Source organism: Babylonia areolata, chromosome 1 (genome assembly GCF_041734735.1).
Source record: "Babylonia areolata isolate BAREFJ2019XMU chromosome 1, ASM4173473v1, whole genome shotgun sequence".
Lineage (NCBI taxonomy): Eukaryota > Metazoa > Mollusca > Gastropoda > Neogastropoda > Buccinidae > Babylonia > Babylonia areolata.
The window spans coordinates 48,378,315-48,402,383 of record NC_134876.1 but is presented as its reverse complement, the minus strand read 5'-3'; the positions used below and the strand labels follow the sequence as shown (position 1 = coordinate 48,402,383).

At 40.4% G+C, this 24,069-nt stretch overlaps 1 protein-coding gene across 1 annotated transcript in view; it reads left to right on the top strand.

Annotated features, from left to right (window-relative positions):
• The window catches only part of LOC143283302 (MAM and LDL-receptor class A domain-containing protein 2-like), a 78,344-nt gene that overhangs the window by 11,604 nt on the left and 42,671 nt on the right, over positions 1-24,069 (top strand). Inside the window, exons 2-8 of the mRNA XM_076589525.1 lie at positions 3,843-3,989; positions 8,775-9,052; positions 11,768-11,873; positions 14,794-14,946; positions 16,432-16,697; positions 19,655-19,739; positions 21,448-21,591. Coding sequence (XP_076445640.1) covers positions 3,843-3,989; positions 8,775-9,052; positions 11,768-11,873; positions 14,794-14,946; positions 16,432-16,697; positions 19,655-19,739; positions 21,448-21,591 — 1,179 coding nt within the window. The remainder of the gene's footprint in view (positions 1-3,842; positions 3,990-8,774; positions 9,053-11,767; positions 11,874-14,793; positions 14,947-16,431; positions 16,698-19,654; positions 19,740-21,447; positions 21,592-24,069) is intronic.

The window sequence follows — 24,069 nt, the reverse complement described above, 5'->3', positions numbered from 1 at the left end:
GACAGCTCATACGCTGAATTCATGGAAGCAGTTTTGTCTGCTGCTGCTGCGTCTACTCCTAAATGTAGTGCAGTAAAACCAGACAAACGTTCGGGCAATGTGTGGTGCAATGCACAATGCAAAGAAGCTAAAAAAAAAAATAATAATAAAAAAAACCAAAAATACAGTTGCATTTAGAGTGTATTACAAAGACAAATCTAACGAGAAAAAAAAGCCCACAGAAATGAAGAAGACATTAATTAGTAAACTAAAAGCTCCCGACTGCATTTGAAAAAGCTGAAGCATTTGCAGAAATATTTGCCAAATTCATTTGTTCAGAGGGTTTGTCTCAGAAAGAAATACTTCTAAGGGAAAAGGAAGCAGCAAACGTAAAATATCATGACCCACAAATAACTTATAATCATTATACAAACGCTCCAATCACTTTTTATAGAAATGAAAGAAGCTATATCATCTCATGGAACCAAAAAAACGTCAGTGGGGCCAGACGCCATTTCAAATGAAATGCTAAAGCACTTACCGGAAAAGTTCCTCAGATTTTTACAAAATCAAATTCAATATTTTTGGTGAAACGGTACTTTGCCTATTTTATGGAAACACAGCCCACAGTGGTTCCTATCCTCAAACAAGGCAAGCCAAAAACTGAAGAAAAAAAAAAAAAAGAAAAAAAAATTACAGACAAATTATTGCTCTGACTTCACATGTAGGAAAGTTCATGGAAAGAATTGTGCAAAACAGGCTTCTTCATTACTGTGAAAAAATCAGTGTAATTCCAGTTAACCAAGCAGGTTTTAGAAAAGTGAGAACAGCTGTTGACTACCTAGGTAAAATTACTATCCAGATCAAACATCAATTTTCTCGTAGAAAACATGTGCTAGTCACCTTCTTTGACATAGAAAAAAGCGTATACCAAGTATGGTATTCAAGATTATTCAATAAAAATCAAATCAATTGTAATTATTTCAAAGGTTTTTTGTTTTTTTTTCAAGCAATAGAGTAATCAAAACAAAGGTAAGAAATACTTACTCTAACCCCAGATCACTAGATACGGGGAGGTAGACTAAAAAAATCTTGGTAAAAGTCGACTTACTTGGGATAAAAGAGGCGACGTATCGAGCCACAAGCTCTTCTTCAGGCAAATGAAATGATACGAGAATCCCACAAGGATTAGTAATTGCACCAATACTTTTCAACAGCTTGACTCACGATCTTTCACAGTCTTCGTCAAAATGTTGAAAAGGTACAATGCGCAGAGGATATATGCATATGGATGAAACTAACAATGAAAAAACCCCAACCCTCTCAGATCAATAAATCATGCAAAGAGGCTGTATCAAGAACTAATTAGGTTGACCAACTGTTTGTCAGAAAATGGCTTGACTATGCAGCCAGAAAAAGCATGCATGGTTCTGTTTAATCTTGGTTATAACCCAGACACATTACCTACCGGTACTTTAAAAATAGATGGGTCAGTGATAGAATATTATTCTGTGCATCGTGTGGTACTGTGAGTGATGAAGCAGAGAGCAGTAGACTACTGCTAGAGGAAAACAATGGTGCATCGTGTGGTGTTGTGAGTGATGAAGAAGATGGCAACACAGCACACCAGGCTCCACCGTCAGAAAAAAGCAAAGCCAGGGTCTGATCATATTTATGGAAGGCCGACGCAGAACGCCAGAGTGAGAGGCTGCAGTTCTAGTTCAGTTCCAGTGTCAATTTCAATCAGGTGTTAGAGTGTGCAGTCTAACCCACATGCGCTGCAACACATCTGCTTTAAAGTAAAACACAAAATAGAAGCATAATCCTGATCTACGTTAAGACCTCTATGCTCTGGTCAGACATATCAAATTCTAACGATATGTATGTATGTATGTATGCATGTATGTATGTATATGCACACACACACACACACACACACACACACACACACACACACACACACATATATATATATATATATATATATATATTGATATTGATATATTGTGTGTGTGTTTATTTATATATCCATGAGATCATTTAACAAAGAAAATGAAAAAAACACAAATACATCCGTGAAAACACATCAGTAAATGAGTAGAAATATGGTAAGAAAGAAAGGTACATCCAAGGCATTCAATTAAGAAAACAAAATACAAATGAAGATGGAAAAAAACACAACATCTGCTGGGATTCCAACCCAACACCTGTGGACTCATCTGTCAGTCCACAGCGCTAACCACTTCGCCATGGAAGCGGGACAACTGGGTAGGTTGACGATGTTAGAAAAGGTCAGGACAGAACAGTAACGTAAAATGTGTTCCAATGCGATCCATCGTGTCCACAGAGCCAAAGAATGATAGAGAGAGAGACAGACAGACAGAGACAGAGAGACACAGAGAGAGGAGGGTAGGGGGTAAAACTCGTTCAGGTCCGTGAAAGTGTTATAACTGAATGCCCACCCACACATCCTCCTCCCACCTATTCCCTTCCCTCACACCCAGTTGACTCTTGACTGCCTAACTTTCTGTCCACACACACACACACACACACACACCAAGAGTTTATATCATCCAATCTGATGAATATTTATTTCCTTTCTGAACAAAAATAATAAAGAATGCGAGAAGCTGTGAAGGACGTGATGAACACCGATGGTAAGTTTAGTGATTTTTGACTCACTTGTGTAAACAAGTGAGTCTATGTTTTAACCCGGTGTTCGGTTGTCTGTGTGTGTGTGTGTGTGTGTGTGTGTGGCTGTGTGTCTGTGTGTCTGTGTGTCCGTGGTAAACTTTAACATTGACATTTTCTCTGCAACTACTTTGTCAGTTGACACCAAATTTGGCATAAAAATAGGAAAAATTCAGTTCTTTCCAGTCATCTTGTTTAAAACAATATTGCGCCTCTGGGATGGGCACAAAAAAATAAAGAATGAAGCCTAATTATATGCAAACTGCATTTACTGTTATATTTATACTTTTTGTATTCTCTAAACTGGGCACTTTGATCTGATATTCTGACCCAACAGCTAGAGCAGTCATTATTATCATTTTTTGTTCAAACAGGAACTTCTTTTCCTAAGCATGGAAGTTTTATTTATTTTGCAAACGTTTTGATACAGATACTAAAAAAGGGAAATTACTCTGTAATGCTAGTGGAGTTAATTTGCTTTAAACTGATCTTTCTCATCTTAAACATTACATTTTGAAACAACAGAGGCAAGTCTTCAAGACTCACTTGTGATGCACTTTTTAAAAAAATCCAAGCTTTTTATGTATTGAGTATGATTTTAAAATGTAATGTTTAAGATGAGAAAGATCAGTTTAAAGCAAAGTAAGCTCCCCAGCAGAGTAATTTCCCTTGTTTTAATGTCTCCAGCAAAACGTTTGCAATAAATAAAACTTCCATGCTTAGCAAAGGAAGTTCCTGTTTGAACAAAAAATGATAATAATGACATATCTTTTGTTGGGTCGAATATCAGATCAAAGTGCCAAGTTTAGAGAATACAAAAAATATAAATATAACAGTAAATGCATTATACTCAATACATAAAAAGCTTGGATTTTTTTAAAAAGTGTATCACAAGTGAGTCTTGAAGGCTTTGCCTTTCTTGTTTGTTTTGTTTTGTTGTTGCTGTTGTTGTTGTTGTTTGTTTGTTTTGTTTCTTTGGGTTTTTTGTTTGTTTGTTTATTTGTTTTGTTGTTGTTCTTCTTCTTTTGTTGTTGTTTTGGGCTCTTATCTTTCTTTCTTCAATGGAGAAAACCAGAATGAATGTTTTGGACGAATAAACACTTTTAACAGGACCAGTTCTTCGTGTTCGTGGTTAGAGGCATTACATCTCAGCAACTTGTGGTTTATTTCAGCTGTGGAGACTTTCAAGTGTGATTTCGACGATGGTGTGTGTGACGTTTTCATCCAGTCCCTTTCAGATGACGCCGACTGGAAAACACGGGTTGTTTCTGATTCTCAGCTGGAGGGAGCAAACAGAGACCACACTGGCAAGTCTGGAGGTAAATCCAATAATATTACGTGACCCCTCGATTTATGAGAGAGAGAGAGAGAGAGAGAGAATCTGAACTTTGAAATCCGAGACATTTACTAGCTTTACAGCCCTAATGACACAGGAGTACAAATACCAGCAATGATAACAGTGGAAACGAGAGGCCAGCACCAAACCATTGCTTTGAAATCTATTTTTAAAGCACCCCAACCATACACTTTGATTAGTATGCTCTGGAGAAACCACACTGAGTCTGTGAACAGAAATTGTTATACACAGCAAAGTACACTTTAAAGTCAAAGAGATAGCAAATTAAATGGCGCAAGTGCAGACCACACTGGCCGAGGCAAATCCAATACCAATACGTGACCCCTCAAAAAGGAGAAGAGTCTCTCTCTCTCTCTCTCTCTCTCTCTGTATGACAGTGTGTGTGTGTGTGTGTGTTTGTGTGTGTGTGTGTTTGTGTGTGTGTGTGTTTGTGTGTGTGTGTGTGTGTGTGTGTGTTTGTGTGTGTGTGTGTGTGTTTGTGTGTGTGTGTGTGTGTGTGTGTGTGTGTGTGTGTGTGTGTGTGTGTGTGTGTGTGTGTGTGTGTGTGTGTGTGTGTGTGTGTGTGTGTGTGTGTGTGTGTGTGTGTGTGTGTGTGTGTGTTTGTGTGTGTGTGTGTGTGTGTGTGTGTGTGTGTGTGTGTGTGTGTGTGTGTGTGTTCTTAATCGTATTCTTTCTGCAGGACCTTTTATGTTTCGTTTTACTTCTCTCTTTCTACCCTTTCCATTAAATATATATATGCTGTTGGAACTGATGTAGATTAGCAAGGACAGACTGGAAGAATGGGCCATGCCTAATATCTTAATCCTTGAATAAAAAACGTTTTGAGTTCTGAGTTATGTGTTCTGAGTTCTCTCTCTCTCTCTCTCTCTCTCTCTCTTATCTATCTATCTATCAATAATGGCAGGGGGGGGGGGGGTAGGGTGGATACACACACACACACACACACAACACACACACACACACACACACACACACATATATATATATATATATATATATATATATATATATATATGGAGAGAGAGGGAGGAGAGAGAGAACTGTCCGAACTATTAACTCTGAAATCTTTAAAATCAATTGCTGTACAGCCATAATAGCAAAGAGAAAACAACGAGAATAACGATGGAAAGTAAGAGATTAATATAAATATACTGTTGATAATCTGTTGATAACGTAAACTACATCTCGACCATTCATTCTGATCGCGGTGTTGTGAAGATACCACGCTGAATCCAGATAAGAATGGAGATGTTATCCGCACCTGTCTAAATTGGATTTTAATTTATCTATGAACATCCTTTGGCATTTCGTTTTTCGTTGAAGGTTAAACTCTTCGCCTGTATGCTTTGCAAGTGACTCCGTTGATTTTCCTGACTGGTGATAATTAAGCGCACCAAAAAGATCTTCGGTCTTTGCTAAATCAGTTTTAAAAAACACTTTTTTCACGAATACCAACATAATCTTTACAGTGAAATCCCCCAAATAACTTACCCTACCTTCAAAGAATTTGATGCTGCCTGTACGTTGTCCGGGCCTCCAATGTAGGTCAGAATCACAGTCACCACTTCAGAAGGAAATAGTGAAGACGATAAGCAAGTCAATATTTCAAATTATTTTTTGCTGATACGCCACGTACACAGAACATCATGGCCCCTTTCATTCACAAGCATGCACAAAACCACCAGCATTTGTTCTTTTAAGATGAATAGCAGGAAAACCCTCAGCAACAATATCTCTGTACTCGTAAAACGAAATAGACTATTGTTCTTCGTCATTGTCAGAGATGAGTGTGGAAAAGTGGGGGGGTTTTGTTGGTTTTTTTTTTTTTTTTTTTTTTTTTTTTTTGCAGATTTGTTGTACAGAGAGCGAACGCTGGAAAAGAGTAACGGCTGGTAGTGGTTGTCTGAGGCCATTACTTATCATTCTGTTTTTCACTCCTCTAGAACTTCGTTTCTTCGTGCGACCATTTCTCTTTGACGCAGGTTAAGTAAAAATCAGTTGTAAAACGGGGGGAGAGGGGAGGTATGGAACTGCTCTCATTCACACTTAGTTGAATACCCGTGAGGAAGGTGAGGGCTCTTTCAGTTATAAATCCCCACCTTCTGGAAATTCTGTGCTAGAAATTTCCTTCTGTCTATCGCTGTCTTTTCTGCTGGCCTTTTTCTTTTCTTTCAGTCGTTTCTTCTTTGCTGTCGCCTGCCTTGCTGGTCCACTCACCTCTATCTGTTTCTTGAATATGTTTTGTCCTTTTCTGGACTTGATAAATGGGCACTCTTGTTGTACTGCATTCTTTTGTGCGCCCAGGAAGTGTAAGATGCCCGTTTGCATGCTTCAGATTTTGTATGCCAAGTATCATATGCAATTGCGTATAATCATGTTTATCCACAGGTTACTTTTTGTCCTGTGGTGAAAAATTAACGGAAATTTCAGGGTCACAAACATGTCCCAGGTATATGTGCATGAATGTGACTGTATGTGTGTCTAATTTTCTTTTCCGTGTGTGTGTGTGGATGTGTGTGTGTGTGTGTGTGTGTGTGTGTGTGTTCCCAGGTTCAGGTTCGGTTCTGTAGCGGTGTTAACCCGAATGGTATATTATAAAGGGGACGGTACAAAAGAAATAACTAATTTACTGAATTGAAGAGCATGAAGGTGAAAGGATAGAAGAGATCCGCGCACAGGCCAGAGACATATAGAAGACCAGTTACAAAAGGGTTTTTCTATTGTTTTATTTCTACAATAGTTATGAGGAAGATCCGAAGAAGAGAAAATAGTGCCTGAAAGACACAACAAACAAAGGTCATAAGTACATGTCAGAAATGCAAGTGGATAGTAAGCACATTATATATATTACAATAGAAAGACTACCACTTGTTTTAGAGTAGGCAACAACATAACATGAATAATGCATACGTGTGAAGACCAAACACGGACGGCAAATGACATTTCTAATACATTTAAATAGTTTGATCAAAGTGGTTAAAGTTAAGCTGATTTGGTGAAAGCATACTGACAGTACAGATTTAAGTAAGGCTCATACTGTGTTAAAATGATTCAAACGAATCGGTTATCATATAGCACTATACTGGAGTAAGCCACATAGGAGAGAGCATGATAGCTAATTTACAGTTAACAAGACTCTGATATATATCAGATGGTTTTAACTAATAACTGATATTCATCCAACTCTCACTCACTCACTCACTAACTCACTCACTCATTCATCCAACACTATCTTGTAATCACCACAACAGAATACTACATTATTAAGCACACTGTAAGTGAGATTGGCAGTACTGAGAGTCAGTGTAACGCCGCTTCAGTACAACTGATATCAGCATGTAAAATAATCCAATCCATGAATAATAGAAAAGTTAACAGATCCAGTGGCTTTGATATTCAACACTGGCAACTGAGAAACCAAATGCTTGAAATAGTAAGTCAGTGCTCAATACAGTGATTGGAAGAATCATGGCTTAACAAATTGGCTTCAGCTATCAAATGAATTCACACAAGTTATTCAGTTGCGTCAAACATAAACACAGTAAAGTACAGCCTGTGTTCAATATATAAATCTCCTCCACCTAACGCAGGATACACAAACACCAACTATTCATTAGATACATTTCACCACTGAGCCCCCCCCCCCCCTCTTCCCCCCTACCCTCTCTCCCCCCATCCCTGCCCCCTCCCACACACACACACACACACATGAGAAGAAGACGTCATCCACTGGGATAATCTCGAACAAACTAGTTATCAGTGGGCAAAGGCGTCACTGACTGTGACGTTGAAGAGAATGAAATGAACTACTGCTACGAGCATATCACGACATGATAATAGATTACGTCAAACAATGATAAGACGTGTGACTGAATGACTGCAATTTTTCTAACAAGGTTTCCCAATTTATATCAGCATGAACACAAGCTTAACAGCTTACAGTTCAAATTCGAATATGAATAGCATTATGCCACAAGTTACCTCGATAAGTGAATGGTTGGACACCGTCACTGCAGTGAAACTGTCATGGCTTTGCATCTCTTTAATTTCTGATCTATTTTCATCCAAACACTATGATAGTGTGGTTGCAGTATATGATAAGGGATCACATACAGAATTGTAGACTGTAGCATTATATGTGACAGAAAGACAAAATGACGTAAACTTAGCTCAGTTGAAATCCCTGCATTGACGAATGATTAAACTGAAATCGCCAAAAAGGCGTCTGCTATATGCTTGCGCGTAAAACAGACATTGCAGCCAGCTGAGCACTTGGCTACAGTTGGATTGATATTCACGATTTTTCAGATTAGATGTGGCGCTGTGTGATGGTTGGGCTAAAAGTAACAAGGACTGATGCAGATGCAAATATCCCCAGGGCTTCTGTGTAGTTGTCTCTGTCACAGAGCCCACCCGTTACACAGCTTAAAAATGAAAAACAATACGAGCGATTTCAAGATTTTTTTCATTAAGTTGCAGTGTAGTCAGAGTGATAAGATCTATGGGATCTCTAAGACCTATGGGATAGAAAAGCAGAACACAATTACAGTCTATTCGAAGAAGAGCGCAGGGCATAGAAGGAAGAAGTTTGTTCACTGAAGTCAATTGCATGGAAAAAGAGAAAGAAAAGAAGCAGACAGCCAGAAAGACAGACAGGCAAAGACGGAGAGCGATTCAGAACAAAGAAATAGGCACAAAGGACAGGCTGAAAAACTGAATGTTTACTTTGGTTTCCTTCCCATTCCAGGTCAGTACTTGTATCCCGATTTCAAGAACGCAGCAGACGGAGACGAGGCCATCCTGATGTCCCCGCGGATCAACACCACCGCCGACCAAAGCTGCCTGGTATTCTGGTACGTCCTGGTCGGGGAAGAGGAACATGCGGGCTCGCTGAGAATAAACGTTTCCTCCCCAGATCTAACTGACCAACGGACCGTGTGGTCTATCAGCAGCTGGCTTTTGAGTTTCCCTAATGACATCTGGACACGAGCGGCTATTACCCTGGATACATCTGAGCCCATGAGGGTGAGATGGGGTGTTCGGCGCTTGTTTTCTTTTTGGTCTGAACGTACAGAACATACACAATGTATCTGTGCACGCCTTGTCTGTCTGGCTCTTCTTACGTTGATACGGTTACTTGAAATGCATTTCAGTTTCAAAACATTAGAAGACTTTTCTTAAAGCATGCCAACCCATTTAACATCTAGAATATAGACCAGTTATCTTGTTTTGTGTTGTTGTTTTTTCCTTTAGGGCCCACATGTAGCCTATTTACACACAACGTGAGTATCTGAAATGAACCCGTCTTAAAGTTTTCTGTGTGTCTGTTTATATGTGTGTTTGTGTGTATCCATAGTAAACTTTAAAAAGATTAATTTCACCTGGAAAAACCTCGCTTTGTAACACCAGTTTGGTGGCGAAAGATAAGGAAAAAAACAGTTCTGTTCACAAATTCTAGTTATAATGACAAAGTACACCTGGGAAGGGCACAAAGAATTAAAAAGAAGACAAAATGGTTCCCAAGTCAGATGAAGAGCGTGGGAGACAGAATGCATCATTACACTTTCTTGTTTATGACGTAGACAGACCAAACAGCGGATCACGGATTTCCTCAGAAACCGGAGGCAAGCAGTGGTAGTGAATGGAGCCAGCTCCAGTTACACAGATGTGCCTTCCGGAGTACCCCAAGGATCAGTACTGGGACCATGCCTCTTCCTAGTTTATATTAACGACCTGCCTGAGAATTTATTATCAAAAGCAAGGCTGTTTGCAGACGACACTGTAATTTACAAAGTAATAGCAGCACCCCAGGACCAAGCCCAGCTACAACAAGACCTCAACAAACTCGCTGAGTGGGAGAAGAGCTGGGACATGGTTTTCCATCGTGGCAAATGCAACACCTTGATTGTGACCAAAAGCAGGAACCCAAAAGAGCCTGAAAATACGCTCCACGGACAAACACTACAGAGGGTAGACTCCACTAAATATCTGGGAGTCACGATAAAGAAAGACCTGAGCTGGAGAAAGAATATTGAGAACGTCTGCTCCAAAGCAAACAAGACCTTAGGCTTTTTGAGGAGGAACCTGAACATTAGTTCCCAGACCATCAGGGAACTAGCGTACAAGGCATTTGTCCGCCCCCATCCTGGGGTATTCATCATCAGTCTGGGATCCCTACCAACAACAGGACATTGATCTACTCGAGGCAGTCCAGAGACGAGCAGCCAGATTTGTGCTGAGACGCTACCGGAACACCTCAAGGGTATCAGCAATGCTACAAGACCTTGGATGGTCCTCCCTGCAACAACGCTGCCAAACAGCCTGACTGACCATGCTTTATAAAATCAAGCATAATTATGTAAGCATGGACTCACTGAAAGAAAAAAAACTTGTATCACCACTACCACGGCAGCGACGCACCCACACTGAGCAGCTGGAGCAAAATGTTTTGCAAAACTAGATATAGGCATGCTGGCTTCCTCCCACGTACCATCCGGGATTGGAACGCCTTGCCCCAGAGAGCCGTGGAGGCCAGCTCAGTCGACACCTTTGTGTCGGTGGTCTCCAGATATAAATACCAGAATATAACTTTTTTTTCCAGTTTCCACACTTTTTTTTCGGCTAAGAAACCTATGTAGACCTAAATGCATCTTCCGCAGACCCCCTTTTAGTCAGTGATAGAATAGTCAGGTATTGACTGTGATCACTTTACGGAAGGAAGGAAGGAAGCCTCAGCAGGTTATGCTGTATGTATCTACCAGTTACTACAGCTGGTTATACTGTGTAAACCATTCAGTTATGACACAGTCTTAGCTGGTTATGCTGTCCACTTATATGTGTTACAGTGGAATTCTTGACCTCTTGTTGTTGTTGGAGTTGTTGCTGTTGTTGTTGTTGTTTTGTTTATTTTGCTTGATCCATTTTTCTGCTGTGTCTGTCGCTTCTTTGTACTGTTTGTTTCCAAATATTAATGTTGTCTTTGAAGGTATGATTGACTCACTTGTGTAAACAAAGTGAGTCTATGTTTTAACCCGGTGTTCGGTTGTGTGTGTGTGTGTGTGTCTGTGTGTCTGTGGTAAACTTTCACATTGACATTTTCTCTGCAAATACATGTCAGTTGACACCAAATTAGGCATAAAAATAGGAAAAATTCAGTTCTTTCCAGTCATCTTGTTTAAAACAATATTGCACCTCTGGGATGGGCACACAAAAAAAAAGAAAAAAAAAAAAGAGAAGAAGCCTAATTATATGCAAACTGCATTTACTGTTATATTTATATTTTTTGTATTCTCTAAACTTGGCACTTTGATCTGATATTCTGACCCAACAACAAGAACAGTCATTATCATTTTTTGTTCAAACAGGAACTTCTTTTGCTAAGCATGGAAGTTTTATTTATTTTGCAAACGTTTTGGTGCAGATAGTAAAAAAAAAGGAAATTACTCTGTAATTAATGCTAGGGGACTTAATTTGCTTTAAACTGATCTTTCTCGTCTTAAACATTACATTTTGAAATTATACTCAATACATAAAAAGCTTGGATTTTTTTAAAAGTGTATCACAAGTGAGTCTTGAAGGCTTTGCCTCTCTTGTTTATTCTTTTGGAATGATAAGATCCTGCCTTATGAAACTGATTTAATGCTTGATTGACTGACTGATTTATTAATTGATTGAATCTTTGACTGATGAGTTGATCTACACCAGATCGTGACTGACCTTTACTGTTCTGTGTTCCTACAGATAACACTGTGGGCAACGCTAAAGCGTGATTCTGTCATAGCCCCACGTAGTACCGTCTCCATTGATGACATTGAACTGAAAAATGGGCCTTGCCTGTCTGAAATAGGTAACGGACTTTTGTTTGTTCATCCGTGAACAGTTCGTAGAAGGAAGAGCGAGCGAACGAGCGGGCGAGCGAGTGTGTGTGTGTGCGTGTGTGTGTGTGTGTGTGTGTGTGTGTGTGTGTGTGTGTGTGCGTGCGTGTGTGTGTTTGTTTGTCTGTCTCTGAGTGTGCGTCTCCTTTCAACCCCACCCTGTCTCAATGATTTCAAAGTTACGATGTAGCGATATATAAAATCAACACCAAAAACTGTCCTTTCTGTGGCGACCTGGACGCAGAAGTTCATATCCTCCTCAAATACCGAGTGTATGCTCAACTACAAGGAAAGCATATATTCAAACTTTACAAAAGAAATGACACTCCGCCATTTCATTTTATTTGATGAGAAGATTATGACTGATGTGTAATGAGTGATGCTGCAAAGATGTGATATGAGTTACTTCCATGTATAGTTACGTCCAGAGAGGAATTAATGAAAAAATAATGTTTTATGTCGAATGCAAAATGAAGTGGTTGAGCGTATATTATACTCTCAATTATGTTTTCTTCCATCCGCCATCAGAAAATTGGAACATAAAGAACCAAACATGAGACACAAAGTTATTTAACAAACAGAATATTTCTATTTCTTAGTATTGACTTTGTAGATGAGTGTTATAACACTGTTTGGGTTGTCGTGTGTCTGTGCAACTGCATGTATATATGTATGTACGCATGTACATATACATGTGTGTGTGTGTGTGTGTGTGTATGTGTGTGTGTGTGCATAGTAAATTCACACAATACCATTTCCTCGTGATTTTTTTTTTTCTGTCGACACAAAGTTTGGCTTAAACCGTTGTTGTTTTTTTCGGATACGTCAGTTATGATGACAACGCTGTCCTTCCGGAAATTGCGCAATAAATCGTGAAGCAATAGCCATTTTTGTTTTTTCTCAACTAAAGAACTGTTGTGTTAGATACTGACATTTTGATCAACAAGTCATTTTATAATTTCTAATAAAACTAGTGACTTCTGCTTTGTATGAAAGTTACACGTGCTTACATCTGCCGGGATCAATACGTCTGGCATGCAATGGACTCAATATCAATATTGTAGAAGAAATAATTACCTAGCTTGGCCTCACTCATCCAATGTATGTATTTGAAAATGACTCGATGAATGAACATGTTCCTGTGTTTTGCACTGAATGTGAAGGCTTAACACTATATCCATCCATCTCATAGGTCGTTATTTTGGTAAAATACGGTTAACTTGTTTGTTTGAACATTTTCTTTGTGCACAAGGCATGCGAAAGTCAAATTCCTTCCCAATAAAACTGCGTGAATGACAACACGACAGATTACAAACGTTCGCTTATACATCTTCATCGCACGTCATAAGCAAAAACAAGACCGTCACCAAATCAGTAACTCTTACCAACACACAATATATTTACCAAAGCCAATGTTTAGATGTTTGGAAATATCACGGGTACATACAACACTTTTATGACACTTTTAACTCTCTCCATACGAACGGCGAAAGAGACGACGTTAACAGCGTTTCATCCCAATTACCATCATCAAAATATTGCAAGCGGAACGCTCTTATACTGAAGAGGTGAATGTTGACAAAGAATACCACATTTCTGACGACGGAAGCTAAAGGCTGGGTCATTCAGATACCCACTGGACATCCGAGGGGTCTGTGTAGAGGAGAAGAGAGGACTGGCCGTACTGAGCGAGTTAAGGCACTGCATTATGCATTATTCAGTTGTTTGGGGGGGGGGGGGGGTTAAAGAAAAGGGTAAATACAAATCTTTGCGCAAAATGTCCCGTCTTCCTCGACAATCGAAAACAAGACGCGATACGTTTTCCATGATATCACACAGTGCATCAGAAGTCATAGGAGTCCGTTGTAGGGTAAAGGATACATGTTGCAGTCCGGGAGAATTCACATAAAAGAGGTGAGAACAATTTTTTTAAGCCATTTTATTCAACAATGGCGAAAAAAAAAAAACACCACCACATACATACACGGCCAGTCTGGATGTGTGCATGGACGTGATGATTGTGAAGAGGAACTGGGGGAATTAGTGAACTTCCTTTTGAAGCGGGGTATTTCCTCCCCTGCTGCTCTCTCAAGGCCCTTTCACACTTCTCTATGTCTGTGTTTTCTATAGATGGACACTTTTTGCCGTTTTAGTATTTCAAATTGTGTGTGCATATGTCTGGGTTTGTTAATGTTCTGGTGTGAGCTTAGTAATGTGTGCGCATCTCATTTACTAATTCTTCCTCGATACTCCGCTTTTCCCCCACGAAAAACAGCTAGGTGAGAGCAAGTAGTATCCACAACAAACAGCATTGTGCCGATATCAATATGTGCTTATTTCCTGCCACCATGGTAATATGGTAGCGCCATGACAGACAACTGGAACAGACTATCTATCTATCTATCTATCTATCTATCTATCTATCTGTCTGTCTGTCTGTCTGTCTGTTTGTCTGTCTGTCTTAGACTCAAAAGCCCTACAGTGGCTTTAGCTTTCATCTATCTATCTCTCTGTCTGTCTATCTGCCTGTCTTTCTATCTATCTATCTATCTATCTTGTGTCTGTCAGATTGACACTTCGTTGTCTTTGTACATCATACATGTGTTGAGTATAACAACATTTATATGTGTATATGTTTGTGCGTCTCTTAGAACAACGGCAGATATGTAAGTCGGCCAAAGTGCTAATACCTTCACCGTTGGAGAATAAAGATTCATTCATTCATTCATTCATTCTATCTGTCTGTTTATCTATCTATCTGTTTATCTATCTGTCTGTCTGTTTTAAATGTATATGGATATATTTGTATTTCCAGAATGAAACCGGAATACACACATCAGTGGAATACATTTTTTTTAAAAAAGATAAATGGAACCAACGTTCGCTTTTCAGACGTGAATCGACAATTCTCCTGCTCGTTCGAAGAACCTGACCTGTGCGGACTGGGTCAAATGACTATGGAAGATGACATTGACTGGATGTGGCATTCAGGGGCAACTTTCTCTTCTGCTACAGGACCAAGCAGTGACCACACAACAGGAAATGGTAAGACCGAGAGAGAGAGAGACAGAGACAGAGAGAGGGTGTGTGTGTGTTTTGTCGTAGGTGATCTGTTGCATTGCACACGTGTGTCGTGGAAGACTTGGTTTGCGCACACTCCAGCATGAAAAGGGCGCCATTATTAACAGTCCCATCAGTGCTAAAGTCGAACAGCGAAACTGAACTTCATTTTTCTTTAAAAAGGCTGAACACTTAAGTTATGTGTCATCATGACACTGTGTGTAACACTACAGTTGTCAGCATCATGCACGCTTCTCAGTATGTCATGGATGTCCACAACAAACCCAGCTTTAACATCACAAACGCCGTCTGGTAAAAGAAATTGCGGATAACTACTGATCCATCTTCAGACTGCCACGGAGATTCAAGAGCACACTCCTTCAAATTATAGATGTATTTTTAAAAAAATAAGAAGAAGAAGAAAAAAATTCCGATTACTTTTGTGACACGGAATGTGTTTATTTATCCCCTTTGCAACATATGCTGGGTGATATACTGTCTCACTCAAAAACAGGAAATTACATCACATTCATTGTGTATTAAAAATGCAATGTCCAATGACCGTACTTAGAAAACACATACATAATCGTGTTGATTGTAATGTGAATTGTGAAGAAAAATCACCGATGGCCAGTGAAGAAGGCATGTAGAAGCACGCAATGGTGCTCCATGACCTGCATGCAGTGACAGACATCCGTCAGTCTGGGCAAACTATAGAGCTGTGCTCTTGACTGCGATTGATACAGCGTCAGGTCAATATGGGAGTGGCGTTTCCTCCCGCACTGCGCTCAGTTGAACTCTGTCTGTTTGGCTTTGGGCATGCAACTGAGGTGAAGAAAGTTTGTCATGGACACCATGGCTGTCGTGTCCTGCACCAGGTTAACTGTGATGTCAACTTTGATCCTCTAACTCTCATTTAGTCGATTCTTAACTCCGTTTATTTGGAATTCAAACGTTCTCTGTTGCAGTTGCAGATATTGGTAAGAAACTCTGAAAGTCGCTTTCATTCTGTTTCGTTAAGACTAAGATCAACCTATACTTTGCACTTCATGACTACTGCTTCGGTAATTTCATGTACACCTTTTTTCACATTCATCAGGAATTCCACATTTTTGTTCGTGTTTTTCTCACGGGAGTGATACTGAAACATTAATAACTATCAAATTTGCTTTGAAAAATAGTTGTAACGAATGTATCGTAAACAGAAAAAAATTATTTCAATAGCTTTCTTCGTAACACTTTCCGAAATACCAACATAACTGCATATTATTTATGAATCTTTTTTTTTTACCTTGAGGGAGACCCCGAGTGCAATATGTTCGTGCTCGTGTTTCTGTTTAGGATGCTAATATTATGTCACGTCTAGATCAAGAAAGTGTGTGTGTGTGTGTGTGTGTGTGTGTGTGTGTGTGTGTGTGTGTGTGTGTGTGTGTGTGTGTGGTCGTGCTCGCGCGGACAAATTGTCTACAGGTTATTATCTCTACGTGGAGTCTTCCAGCCACAGGACTCCTGGAGATAAGGCAGTCCTGTACACCCCAACCATCCATCCAACCTTCCCAGTGAGCTGCCTGACACTCTACATACATAGGTACGGGAGCTTTTTGAACCGAACGAATATCTATCAGGCAAACTCCAGTTCCGGATTTTCGCTGGACTTGGTTGAATCGTTTTCAACCGAAAGTGGCAATACTTGGATCAAGTCCACAACAGAGCTGAAGACCACAGAACCTTACAAGGTGAGTGGTGCTTCACACTCTAAACTGATAACAACAATAACAACGATGACAGTAATAATAATCATTATCGTCATACTGATGATGATAATGATGATGATGATAACAACAACAACAATAATAATATAGCACTTACATGGCACAAACGTCCCACATAATGGGCTATAAGCGACCCACATAAAACAATACTTATACAGTGGTGCATAATAACATGTCACAGAACATGAAAGAAAAGTATATATACATCAAAGCAGTACTACATATTGCAGGTATAAACAATCACACACACACACGCGCGCGCGCGCGCACGCAGACACAAAATATGCCCTATACACGCGCGCGCGGGCGCATAAACACACACACACACACACACACACACCTGCACGCGCATACACACACTAAACACCCACCCATATATACTGCATGATGATTTCAATAGAGGGGAAAATTAGAAAGGGGAAGTGGTGGGGGGGGGGGGAGGGAGACAAAACAGCCAACAATTCTTCGCCATACCCAAAGGCCTGTTTGAACAGGTAGAATTTCCTATTTATTTTGAAATAAGACAGTTTTCTGAAAATGATATCTAGCGACATTGTACGAAATCATCTGAATCCGTGACAATAAATAAGGAGACATACCAGCAAGTAGTGACTTTCAGTAGCCAATGAGCCTTAGGATCAATGAACAAACATGACGAGTAGTTATTTCAACAGTAAGATACGGTCGAGTGGTGCGGATTTTTCTCAGTTGGAATTCTGCAGTTTTACCAAAATTACTGACGTGGTCGTACATGGACAGAGCTGAATCAAAAAATGCACCTAGGTTTCTGACAGAATTTCGAAAGTTGACAACAGCATCACAGACCGTTGTATTTTAGTCAGAAATATGACTAAGCGCAGACTTAGAGCCTTTTGGTGTGGGTTCTCTCTTGACATCATTAAGTCTAAGCATCCACTCATTCACAATAACAATGCACATATCTATGCTTTTTTGTAAGGATGGCAAACGTTTGTGAGTCGCTTGTCATCTGCGAATTTATGAAAATCACATTGATGTTGACTCATAGTGTAGGACAATGGCTGACTAAAAAAATCCTATTGGACCAAGAACTGAACCTTGTGGAACATCATGTTGAATAAGGAGATCTGGATTCAGAATGAGAACAAGAAATGAAACCCTTTAAGCCCGATTTGGAAAGGCAAGGTTTAAATCAATCGGGAGCTGTGCTAGAGATTCCAAACGTATAATGAAGACGGTTGAGAAGAATATCGTGAACTATTGTGTCGGAAGCTGCTGACAGATCGAGCAGACACAGAACTGATACAAGTTTGTTGTCTGCGCAGGACAATAATGTGTTGGACACATGTAAGAGGGCTGTCTCCATACTGTAATTCTGTATGTATGCAGACTGAAACACCTAAATGAGGTCATTCGATGATAAATAACTGAGGAGTTGACGAAGAACGACTAATTCGAGTAATTTTGATAGAAAGGATAAATTTGAAATAGGTATGGGTTTGGTTTTTTTTTTTTAGGTTTTCTTTTTTCTTTCGTTTTTGAACACTGTGACAATGTTAGCTTCCCTTGTGTCCTGTAGCAATCCTGTTTTCCGATGCTTATAGTCTGTGTAGTGCCCCACGCAGCGCTCCGTGTGTTCCTAGTCCTCAATTTCATCGCCTGTGCCAGACTTCAAAGGGGATGTTGTTGTTTTTTAGTCTGACCCGGTGCCTGCTTCATTCCGTCGTACATCCCAACGTGTGTGAACTGAGCTGGGGGCAGTAGTCGTTGGCACATCGCCAAAGAGATATGCCGAACTTTACGAAGTGGGTGGCCCAGAGGTGCAGATTCTATTCACTAGGACAGATTATGTATCCAGGACATTTCCCCACTCCTGTATGACAAGTACCATTTCCTCAGCGTCAGCCTCAAACCAATCTGCCGACTCAATTGTCTTCATACCAAAGGCAGACACGGAAGCATTGTAGGCAGCGTCCCTGATATATCATATTTCATGGGCATTAGCACTGGTTGGGCCCGGAAGAGATTCCTCCAACGCACCTCCAGCTTCTCGTTGTCGCCTGTCTTGGAGGTGTCAGTGCCAAATCTGCCCTCCTTTCTCGTGCGGAACAATTTCTTTGCTCGGATGTTCGCCTTGCTTCACACCAAGGAGTGGTCAGTGTCACAAACTGGGTCAGTCATATTTATTTCAGTAAATTGCAAGCGTATATCTGCTCACTGAAACGCGAAATCAGGAACTGGGCGATACGCTTCATTTTCAGTATCAGTATCATCGTTTAGTAGTAGCAGTAGGAGTAGTACTAGACAGGTGCGGTGGCCGAATAGTAAGAGCGGTGGATTCTCGCCCGAGTTACCTGATTTTGATACCCGGTTTCGGCGCACCTGGTGGGTTGACGGTGGGGACTTTTTATCTCCAAGGTCAATATATTATGTACTGACCTGCTAGCGCAACGTGTATACACACAAGAAGATGAAATACGCACGTTAGATATCCTCACATCTATGCCAGCGTTTGCTAGGTTATGGAAACAAGAACATACCCAACATGCATACCCCCGATAACGGAATATGGCTGCCAATATGACGGCATAAAAACGTTCATACACACAAACGCCCACTCGTACATAAGATTTGTCGTGGGAGTTGCAGCCCACGAACGCAGAATTATCATTACTATAACTGTCTTATTTTTTGTAGCTGGTGGTGGTGGTGGTGGTGGTGGTAGTGGTGCTACTGCTGCTGCTCTTGTGTTGCTCTTGTGTTGTTTCCATTGTCGTTTTCATAATTGTCAGCTTTATTTCAGCATGTTGCCGGTATGTCTTCACCTCTCCGAAATGCGTAATCAGTTTGTCGGTTTTCGTGTGAAAGTAAAAAGTGCAATTTGCGGGTCGATGAGGTTGCATGATGACTGTTCAGCCTGACGATGTGTTATTTTGTTTCAGATCTTCATCGAAGGTTCTGTTGGAAACAGTCATACAGGAGACATGGCAATCGATGATATGGAAATCAAGAACAACGAATGCTCCCGTAGGCGTTACTGATCTTTGTATTTTTACTTTTTTTCATACACCGTTTAGTTTATGCCATATTTTATTTTATCGAAATATCAAAAACAAAGAAAAACAAAACAAAAGAAAACAAAATAGCTCAACTTGCTAGAACGTCATGGGGAAAGGTTGAGAAAAAAGTCCACGAATTAAATTAGGCATTCACGAGAAAAAATAAAATTACACACATACACACACACACGCATACACACACACACACACACACACACACACACCACACACACACACACACACACACACCGGCATTTTATTATTTGTAAATGCACATTCGTTTATGGCACGTGAGCGTGTATTTTACTTTTGTTAAGGTCTACCTTTAGTCAAGGTGTTGGTAATACAAATGATTTTACATAAAAAGTTCCGTCGGTTTTTCATTTGTCATTGATGTTGTGCTGACGTGAAATCAGTATGTCTACAAAGGTGATTAGCAGGTAAAGAACGTCTCCTGGGATTCATGGGATGAAGCAATTACTGATATACTTTTATCAAAAATTTGAAAATTGCAACTACAATTTTTTTTACCGACGAAACATTACCGACAACTTTGTACCTTCCAGTTCAGTTTATTGATTTCAAACAGCAAGGAGATATAGTTTTTATAGATCCTTTTCTTTTTCTTGATGATAAGAAACTCTAGGGAGAGCTGGACAGTACAAGGTCTTCAGAGAAGAAGCCCCCGTCAGTCAAGTGTTTCGGACCTTAACTCCTTACACTCTAAGGGGGCCGGGCCACATCCAGGTCATGACTCCTGGATGCCTTTTCTTCTTCTTTTTTTTTCCTGGTCCTCAGCAGGTTCGAACCCGCGCTTCCAGGGTGGTCGCCATTTCAGTACTGAGTCACCTTTTCTGACAGACGTTTTAACCACAGAGCCATAGTACGCCTAGTTTGAGTTGGGAGATTTCATCCTTATGAAGTTTACTTTATTTCCTCCTCAACGAGATCCAGCTGGAATTCTTGTCTGCTGCATCTGCCATTGCCTTGAGAGCCCATGTCCTCTCTCTGCCAGAAATCGACAGCTGTTTTATGAGGCTGTAGGCAGATGCGCCCACAAACCCTCTTGCACCAATCTCTATGACAAGGACTATGGCGTGGAAGCCAGATTCTCTCAGGCTGCTGGCTAGACTAGCATACTCCTCAGTCTTGTAAATGTGGGATTCCTCCATTCTGCTTTTGTATGGGACAGTGAGCTCAATCAGAATCGTTTGTTTCGTTGCCTTGGAGTGGAGAACCATGTCAAGTGGCATGCCGCTCTTGCTTGCTGATATATGGTAATATAGCATTAAAGTTTAGAAGTTTAGAGGTACTTCGTAAGATACTGTGCTGTAAATGCTGTTTCAAGTAATGAAATGCGCTCTCTCTCTCTCTCTCTCTCTCTCTCTCTCTCTCTCTCTGTATCTCTCTGTCTGCCTGTCTGTCTCTGTCTCTCTCTCCTTCTCTGTGTTTCTATTTCTGTCTCAGCCTCTCTGTCTCTCTTTCCCTCTGTCTGTCTGCCTCTCTTTCTCTCTCACAAGTAATGATATTTGTTATGGTAGTGGTCATTACAGTAAGCTGCACTTTGTCATACGTGGATTTCACAAACAGGAACACTAGTGTAACTCTATTCGCCCGGATGTTTTATGGTTGTTCTGTACCGATGACGTTTCTCCTCCCCCACTGATTGGTTACAGCCGTCGCCTTTCACAGCATGACTTGTACTTTCGATGACGGATGTGACTTTGTACAATGGCATCTAGACGACTTCGACTGGATTCACAAAGGCAGAGTTTCAAGCTCCGCGGGCCCCGGACCTTCATCTTCTCCTCATAGTGGAGGTCTGTAGGACTGGGGGGGGGGGGGGGGGGTGTCTGTGGTCTGTGGCCTGTCAGCCATCTTCGTGAGAGTGTTGGCTCCGTTCTCAGTGTTAACACCCACTTCCCCTCTCACCTCCTCCACCTCCACACCAGTTCCTTGATATCCCTCTCTACCTTTCTTCTTCTTCTTCTCTCTCTCTCTCTCTCTCTCTCTCTCTGTCTGTCTGTCTCTCTTTCTCTCTCTCTCTTGGGCGCGCGTGTGTGTGTGTGTGTGTGTGTGACTTCAGTAAGCCTCCGCTTTTAATCCTTCCATTTTTTTTTTTTTTTTTTGGTTCACTTTGTCATGGATTAGCCACGATGCTCTATACAGATTAGTATTCTGCACACACATAAAAAAAACAACCCAGATCAGCAATAGCTGAATTCAGTGAGCCTCTATACGTTGTTTTTTTTTTTTTTTTTGTCGGTTTTGGGTTTTTTTCAGTGTTCACACCAAACGCATTACAGTACAGTATTACATACACAAGTACACGTGGAAAAGACCCCAAAACAACATGCATCAGTAAATGAAATATAGTTGAAAAAAAAACAACCTATCATTTCAGTTAGTTTTCCCATCTTTGCTTATTTGGTATTTTTTCCTGTTGTGTAATTTGAAATGGAAGCCTCCACATTTAATCCTGCCATTCTTGTTCGTTTTGTCATGCATTAGCCACGATGGTTGATGCTGATATAGGTTGGTAAATGATCATTTCGTCTAATGTGTCTTTTATTGAAAAGACGAAAAAAAAATGGACGAACAAACTCCGATGTTCGTTATCCGCCGTAGCGGAGTATGTGAAGATTACGTCTGTGCACAGGTATTTACCTGTTGTATTATGTGACTACTTCTGTGCACAGGTATTTACCTGTTGTATTATGTGACTACTTCTGTGCACAGGTATTTACCTGTTGTATTATGTGACTACTTCTGTGCACAGGTATTTACCAGTACTATGTGACTACTTCTGTGCACAGGCATTTACCTGTACTATGTGACTACTTCTGTGCACAGGTATTTACCTGTACTATGTGACTACTTCTGTGCACAGGTATTTACCTGTATTATGTGACTACTTCTGTGCACAGGCATTTACCTGTACTATGTGACGACTTCTGCACACAGGTATTTACCTGTACTATGTGACTGCTTCTGTGCACAGGTATTTACCTGTACTATGTGACTGCTTCTGTGCACAGGTATTTACCTGTACTATGTGACTACTTCTGTGCACAGGTATTTACCTGTATTATGTGACTACTTCTGTGCACAGGCATTTACCTGTACTATGTGACTACTTCTGTGCACAGGCATTTACCTGTACTATGTGACTACTTCTGTGCACAGGCATTTACCTGTACTATGTGACTGCTTCTGTGCACAGGTATTTACCTGTACTATGTGCTTCTGTGCACAGGCATTTACCTGTACTATGTAACTACTTCTGTGCACAGGTATTTACCTGTACTATGTGACTACTTCTGTGCACAGGCATTTACCTGTACTATGTGACTGCTTCTGTGCACAGGCATTTACCTGTACTATGTGACTACTTCTGTGCACAGGCATTTACCTGTTGTACTATGTGACTACTTCTGTGCACAGGTATTTACCTGTACTATGTGACTGCTTCTGTGCACAGGCATTTACCTGTACTATGTGACGACTTCTGTGCATAGGCATTTACCTGTACTATGTGACGACTTCTGTGCACAGGCACTTACATCTACTATGTGACTGCTGTGCACAGGTTTTTACATGTACTATGTAAATACTTCTGTGCACAGGCTTTTACATGTACTATATGACTACTGTTCACAGACTTTTACAAGTACTATTTGACTACTTCTGTGCAAAGGCATTTTTTTTTATGTCTTAAGGCATTCAAATGCATGTACTGTGTGACTATCAATTTTTTATGTCCACGGGCATTTACCTATACTGTGTGACTGTTTATGTCTTAAGGCATTTAAGTACATGTTCTGTGTGACTATTTATGTCCACAGGCATTTACCTGTATTGTGCAACTATGTATGTCCACAGGCATTTAAATACCTGTCCTTTGTGACTATTTCTGTTCGCATGCATTTAAATACATGTACTGTGTGACTGTTTATTTCCAAATGTATTTAATGTGAATACTGTGTGACTGCTCATGTCCACAGGCATTTAAATACATGTACTGTGTGACTTTATGTCCGCAGGCATATAGATACCTGTGCTGTGTGAGTATGTCTACAGGCATTTACCTGTACTGTGTGACAATCCATGTCCACAGGCATTTGAATACTTGAACTATGTGACTATTTATGTGTACGGGCATTTGAATACATGTAATGTGTGACTATGTCCACAGGCATTCAAATACCTGTAGTGTGCGACTGTTTATGTCCACAGGCATGTAAATAGATGTACTGTGTGACTATCTATGTCCACAGACATTTAGATACATGAACTGA